We start from the raw sequence: 7,419 nt of genomic DNA, 5'->3' as shown, positions 1-7,419 counted from the left end.
CGGCTGCGGAGCACGTGTCCTGGCGCGGGCTGGCAGCAGGGAGGGCATCGCGGAGGCTGGTGCTGGTGGTGGTGTTCGTGGCGCTGCTGCTGGACAACATGCTGCTGACGGTCGTGGGTACGGTGCCGCGCTCGGCCCCTGCTTGATGCTGGTCCCTGCACAGGGGAGGGCTGGGTGCTGGGGGCCTCCAGGACACCAACGTGTGGCCAGAACCATTCAGGTCAGCTGCGTGCTGAGCTAGGAAATGGAGTCAAATCACTCATTCCTTCCCTGCTCTGTTTTCCAGTACCGATCGTCCCCACCTTCCTCTATGCAACAGAATATGAAGGTGCCAACAGCTCTGCTGCCCCAGCTCAGACTGAAACAGCTCCTCCAGCCCTGAAAGCTCCTCCTTTCTCCTCCATGTTCTCCTATTTTGACAACACCACGGTGATAGTCTTGGTCTCCACCAGTGCTGCGGAGCTGGTGAATGGGACAGAGCGCAGCATCCCACCACAGCCCCCTGCGAGCATCCCCCCGTCACCGAGCAGCTGCCCGGATGGTGAGGAGTTCCTTGCCAAGGAAAACACCCGTGTGGGGCTGCTGTTTGCTTCCAAGGCTCTGGTACAGCTGATGGTCAACCCGGCCGTGGGTCTCCTGACCAACAGGTAGGTCAGAGACCTGGGTTGGTACCAGGGGGTAGCCCGTCAGGCTCAGCCTGCCGATGAAATCCGCTTTAGCTGAGCAGCAAAGGTCTGTGCTGCCCATGTGCAGCCCCTGCAAGCATGGAAAGACAGGAACTGGTGGGTAGAATAGCAAGGGGGGGAATATGTGCATCAAAATAAGCATGAATTTCACCCATTCAAAAAGCCTACAAGTTGATGTTACACCATAAGCCTCACTAATGCTCTCCTCAGGTGAGGATAGATGCTGTTTATTACTAGTAACCACCACATAAACAAAGATTCCCACCCTGCTATGGATATAACGTTTGCTGCCCAGGGTTTTTCTTTGCCTGTGTCTCCATCAGACACGTGTGAGCTGAGCCAGGCTCGTGTCCGTGTGTTCCGGGTGGGTTGATGAGTTGGCAAAACCAAGCTATGTCTCTGGCTGAGCTTTATGGTATTATCTGGGAACATTGGGTGCTTCCTTGAACAGCCCTCGTAGGCATATCCACGTGTTTAGGAGTTGCTCACCTGCCCGCAGAGGCATGTGTGATAAGGCTGGGCAGCAAGTCCAGATCTTGGGCTGGAATGAGGAACCCCCCCTCAGATGGCACCTCTTTTTCCCTCTCTAGGATAGGATACCACATCCCCATGTTCATCGGGTTTGTCATCATGTTCCTCTCTACAGTCAGTGAGTATTGTCCTTCTGCCTGCCCTTCACACGCAGCAGCGCAGGGGAGGAAACGCTGCTCTGTGCCTGCACTGCTGTCCCAATGCAGGAGAGAGGAGCGAGAGCAGAGCAACCAGTCTCAGAAATGGGTGACAAGAAAGGACAAGCATCCCTCTGCCCCCTCCAGCACCTAAACTGGTGCAAGCTGAGGCCGCTCTTACCCTCTGCAGGGTTTTAATGCTCACTCCACAGCTCTGCCTCACCCCATGTCTCCCCTTCCTCTGCAGTGTTTGCCTTCTCAGGCACCTACACCCTGCTGCTCCTTGCCCGAGCCCTCCAAGGCATTGGGTCATCGTTCTCATCAGTCGCAGGTACAAGTTTCAGCTACTCCTTAGTCTCTGTGTTGGCTCCTCTTGTCTGGGTTCAATTATCATGTCAGAATGATCAGCAGCACGGACACACCGAGCGCCTTCTTTGGCTTCAAACTCACCCTCACTGCACCTGCCTGGAGCAGACAGATCCCCCCCAAAAGCCCAGGCTGCTTTCAGAGGAGCCCCACCACCGTGGTACCATCCAGGCTCTGCTTCCTCTGCTCCCAGGCTTGGGCATGTTGGCCAGCGTGTACCTGGACGACTTCGAGAGGGGCAACGCGATGGGCATCGCTCTTGGAGGCTTGGCCCTGGGTGTGCTGAGTAAGGAAACTGTGCTCCCAAAGGGGTGAACTTCAGCAGCACCTCCAGAGCTTTGCTCATCACCTGCCTGGCTGTGCCCCTTCCCTGGCAGCACCCCCTGGCCTGTCGTCCTCCCTCCTTTGCTCATTCTCCATGGGCACTGCCCATGGGATCCAACACCTTCCCACCACCTTCACCAAATACCTGCTGGTAGGAGGCAGGAGCTGAGCGCTGCTGGGGTGCAGGGGATGCACAGGGTGCTGGGGTGCAGGGCATGCACAGGGCGCTGGGGTGCAGGGCATGCACAGGGCACTGGGGACGATGACACTGCTGCTGTGTGACAAACCTTTCTCTTGCAGTCGGGGCCCCCTTTGGGAGTGTGATGTATGAATTCGCAGGGAAATCGTCTCCCTTCCTGGTCCTGGCATTCCTTGCCCTGTTGGATGGAGGTGAGAAGCCAAATGGTTAAATCCTTCCCCCCCAAAAAAAGGTGAAAAGATTTAAATGTGGATATTTCATGGAGAATCTCATAGGGTTGTGTGAAGGAAGAGGCGTATATACAACGTGGGTTATTCTGTCATTGCTAAACCATATGATTTCTGTCACCAGATGATTGACATAGCAATACAGTAGCAATTAGTCCCTCATTACTTAGTAAACCCCTTGACTGTACTAATGGCTTGAATAGCACATAGAATCATAGAATGGTTTGGGTTGGAAAGGACCTTAAGATCACCCAGTTCCAACCCCACTGCCATGGGCAGGGACACCTCACTTCAGACCATGTCGCCCAGGGCTCTGTTTGGGAATGGCACACTTGCAGCCTCTTCACCGTGCCACAAAGGAATTAGGCTTTGCCAGCATAAATGGTGATCCTTGATCTTTCTCCCATAGCAGATGCCATGAAAGTGTAACAGCAAAGTTACAGACAGCAGAAATGTGCATTCCTAGTGGGAAGCATTAGGCTAATTAAATTATAGTCACAGTTACCATCTTTGCCTCCATGTAATGCAAGATATCCTTAATGAAGCATGAAAGAGCTTTTGGAAAATGAAGCGTATGTGCAATACATATGAAACTTCCTTTCTAAAGCCTATTCTTTTCCACACTGAATTCCTGACATGCTCTACTTGTGGCTTCCCAGCCTGGCAGAGACCATTTGCACTATTTGACTGCTCCAGGGGTTGACAAAGCACTTCTGACACAGTCCACTTCAGGGAGTTCTGCTGCTCCCTCCCATGGGAGCAGGGCTGGGAGCCACCTCTCCCCCTTCAGTGATGTCCCCAGACACAGTTGCTGTATCCCTGTGGAGTTCTGTTGATGAGAGGGGTCAGGCTGAAGGAAAAGCCAAAGGGAAATGTGGATTGGGGTGACGCTGCCTCCAGAGAGACGCTAACACTGGGGTTTGCTTCGCAGCTTTGCAGCTCTGCACACTGCAGCCCTCCAAGGTCTCCCCCGAGGTGAGTCCATAGGTGAGCTGGTCAGTGTGAATGACGTGGGTGCGTGCCCAGCAGAGGATGGGTGTGAATACACACCCAGCTCTGAGCTGACATAACCCCCCTTGCCATCTGCAGAGCACCAAGGGCACACCAGTGCTCACCCTGCTGCAAGACCCCTACATCCTGGTTGCTGCAGGTAAAGCCGGGTACCAGCACACACCGTGCTCCTCTTTGTGCCCCTCCTGACTGAAGAAAGACTTGAAACAGCAGCAGGAAGTGGCTAAAACAGAGCGTTTCTCCCTTTTCTCCCCATCAGGAGCCCTCTGCTTCTCCAACATGGGGGTGGCCATGCTGGAGCCCACCTTGCCCATCTGGATGATGCAAACCATGTGCTCCCCAAAGTGGCAGCTAGGTAGGTGCTGTGCTTTGCAGCCTCCACTCCTGCTTGATATCATTTGGCTAGAGCTGGTCCTGCTTCAGCACTTCTGTCATTCTATAAAAGAAGAAAACATATGCCCTTACCCGCATGGAATGAGCTGTGTGTTGCTCCAATTTCAGCTGGAAATGTCCTTAGTGGTAGCTATACAATGTGCTTTTCTCTATTACTGAAAAAATGGTATGGAATCAGACTCCCCACAAGAGCAATAACGGTGGAAGAAAGGCTGTTCCACACACGGGAAGCCTGTCGAATCCTGTCTTCTGCAGGGCAGATAATGGTATCGTGCTGGGCTGAAATCACGGCAGGCAGATGGGGTTTGCAGAGGCAGCTCTGAGTAAAACAAGGCCATTTAGAGAGTCCCAGGCAGGACAGGCTGATACGTGCTAATTACCAGCTGCCTAGAAAATGAGATACAGAGATAACGTTGTGTTTGCTGCAGAAACAAAACCTAATTGTTACCAAACCCAACTGGCTGAGGAATGACACAGGGGGTGCCTCAGGCTACACTCAGAGGCCAAATTGAATTGCAGCCTGGGAGCAGGAGGGCTGAGAGAGCTTCTAATCGAGTTATCCTCCAGGCAGGCAGGAGCATCCATCCTGATAAGAGCCTATGATGCTTCTTAAGAGCCAGTGATTGAGCGAGGATGGAGGAGGGCAGAGCAGAATCCCAGAGATGCCGGGAGTGGGGAGAGGGGACAACAGAGGTGCCTGGTACCCACAGATGTCACAGACCGAGAAAAGCACTCAGGGCTGCCCCTGTCACCACGGAGCTCAAGGGGAAGCTCTGAGGTGACTTAGCAGTACCCAAAGGTCAGTAGACAGCAAAGAAAATCACTAGAGTTTGAGGTAGCTGAGATTTGAGAGCAGTTTGGATTGAGACACAGCCCAGCTGCGCTTCACCCACCTCACGAACCATCCTGAACGGGGGCTTCTTTATTTGTATGCTTCATATTCAATTCACCCCTTTAATTCTGGAGAAAAACAGCCAGAAGAGCTTGGAGTAAATCTGCAGGATTAACTGTGTGCTGTAGCTGTTAAAGAGAGGCAAGAAAATGGACCATAAATCATGTGTTTCAATAAGGAAGTTGTCTCAGTGAAATGGAGCTGATCAGTTTTATTTATAGTCGCAGGGAGAGTATATTAAAAACAAACAAGTGGTAAATCAGCAAACAGTGTAAATATTGAGTTTTGACTACATCATGATCCCCGAGCTTGTTACTTAAGCACTTACTTAATTCCTCTTCCTTTAGCAAATGAAAAGCAGAAGGCAAGAGGAAACGGGGAAGAAGAAGGACCTATGACAGGAGAGGACGAGCTTATTAAAGCAGTGGGGATAAAAAAGCCCTGCACTTAGCTCCTGTTTGTCTTTGTGGGTGAAGCACCGCACCTCTGCGTGCCTCAGGTTCCACCCCCCATCAAAAGCAAATGCATTTTGTATGCCTCACTCTTTCTTAGAGGGACACCCACCCTTCTACAGGGCACGGAGCGATGGGACAGGGAGCAACGGCAGTGGAGGACACAGGAAAGCAGGGACTTGCTCCCACAGGGATTGCCTAGCCCATGACATTCCCCAAACGAGAGAGGCAGTTAATGAAGTGAAGGGCTTTGCAAATGCCCTCTGTTCGCTTGGGGATAACACTCTGGTTTGTTCTTTGTCTCTCGCAGGGATGGCATTCCTCCCTGCCAGTGTATCCTACCTCATCGGCACCAACCTCTTTGGGATTCTGGCTAACAAAATAGGCCGGTAAGTGGAACATCAGAGGCTGCAGCTCAACCTGTGCTTTCAGCATGATTCACGCTCGTGGAGCTGTGCACACTGGGAACATCTCCTTCTCCTAACTGAGACCTCATTGCAGGTGGCTGTGCTCCCTGATCGGCATGGCTGTGGTGGGAATTAGTCTCCTTTGTGTAAGTAAGATGACTTTGAGACCCTTCTGCAGGGGCAGCGCAGGCGATGGTGCTGACATAGGGTCACACAGCTGGCAGGCAGCAGATGCTCAGGGGTTGCACGCGTGGTGTGCTGCGTTACCCCTTCACACCTCACACAGCTCTCCCGGCCTCATCCCTTCATCCTCTCTCTCTCTCCTCTCAAAGGTACCTCTGGCCAAAACGATTTATGGGCTGATTGTGCCAAACAGCGGGCTTGGCTTTGCCATAGGTAAGCTGCTGTGGTCTGGCTGTGACACGGCTCAAACACAGCTCTCACCACACAGGGGGGGCGAGGGCTGATCAGGTCCTTCTTGCTTTGGGCAGGCATGGTGGACTCCTCAATGATGCCCATCATGGGCTACCTCGTGGACCTTCGCCACACCTCCGTCTACGGCAATATCTATGCCATAGCTGATGTCGCCTTCTGCATGGGCTTTGCAATTGGTATGGAGGAGCTCTTACTCACAGGATGACACGCTTACTCAGTGTGTTCTCTCTCTCGGTTTGTCGCTCCCTTACTCCACCCAGCGTCCACTGCAAGTAACAGGCACAGAATCTGCAATCCAGTCACTGTAGATCCATAGAAACCCTCTAAACTGGAAAAGCACCTTTTTGACCTCTGTCATCTTGAGTCTTTTCTGGTTATCAACTTGCAGGCCCATCCACAGGCGGTGCGATCGCACGAGCTATCGGCTTCCCCTGGCTGATGGTCATCATCGGTGTTATCAACATTGCCTATGCTCCTCTGTGCTGGTACCTGCGCAACCCCCCTGCTAAAGAGGAGAAGATTGTGAGTTTAAGTATATTTAATTCCCTTAAAGTGTAGGGGATTGATAGTCTGAGATTTCGGGGGAGATAAGAGTAGATTTGCTGGGGATTGTGTCTTCCCTTCTGGGCTCTACTCAGCCCTCAAAAAAGGGACAAAACCCTCAGACAATAAACCCATAAAAGTTTATGGGTGCTTCCCTCAACTCACAGCTTGTATTCCCTGGGCAAAAGTTGTGGCTGCTTTGGCTTTCTCTAGAAGTGGTAATCGTAGAATCATGGAATGGTTTGGGTTGGAAAGGACCTTAAGATCATCTTGTTCCAAGCCCCTGCCATGGGCAGGCAACCCTCACCCTAGACAATGTCACCCAAGGTACTGCTCTGGGCACCCTGTGCCAGCGCCTCAGCACCCTCACAGGGAAGAGCTTCTTCTCCTGTAACTCCTCAGATCGATCCCCACTGTTACTAACACATGATTTCTCTTCTCCTTTACCCAGGCAATCTTAAGCCAGGAATGTTCCATGCAAACCAAAAGCTACACGGCCCAAAAGACCCTGCATGATTTCCCTCTCGCAGACGACAGCGATGTGGAGGCAGAACATGCGGAATAGCACACGCAAGGATGCGTGCCCTGTTTTGAAGCTAATGTTACGTTTACAAAACAGCACCCAGGAATAACCCAGCCTCCCCCAAGGCTTGTGGACACAGGCTGTGTCACTGACCCACTCCCTTGGCCAAGCAAGCCCTAGCAGGGAGCAGAGACTTGGGGTTTGGAGGCTCTATTCGATTAGTTATGCTACTCAATTGCTCTGTGAGTTCCAAGCAAGTTACCCAAACACAACATATCTCATCTGTACAAAAA

At 52.1% G+C, this 7,419-nt stretch overlaps 1 protein-coding gene across 1 annotated transcript; it reads left to right on the top strand.

Moving 5' to 3' along the window:
- Window positions 1–36: 36 nt before the first annotated feature.
- On the top strand, window positions 37–7,168 carry SLC18A1 (solute carrier family 18 (vesicular monoamine transporter), member 1; the record flags this gene model as incomplete). Its single annotated transcript, XM_010023434.1, has 15 exons — window positions 37–117; window positions 287–647; window positions 1,277–1,335; window positions 1,602–1,685; window positions 1,914–2,006; window positions 2,345–2,434; window positions 3,402–3,445; window positions 3,560–3,620; window positions 3,741–3,836; window positions 5,529–5,607; window positions 5,720–5,771; window positions 5,958–6,021; window positions 6,117–6,236; window positions 6,449–6,582; window positions 7,055–7,168. Coding segments are annotated over 15 exons (1,532 nt in total), but the record flags the coding sequence as incomplete, so codon positions are not given.
- Window positions 7,169–7,419: the final 251 nt, after the last annotated feature.

The sequence above is a fragment of the Nestor notabilis genome, unplaced genomic scaffold (assembly GCF_000696875.1).
Source record: "Nestor notabilis isolate BGI_N333 unplaced genomic scaffold, ASM69687v1 scaffold31461, whole genome shotgun sequence".
Lineage (NCBI taxonomy): Eukaryota > Metazoa > Chordata > Aves > Psittaciformes > Psittacidae > Nestor > Nestor notabilis.
Note: the sequence above shows the minus strand (reverse complement) of the source record. Positions and strands in the feature narration are given on the sequence as shown.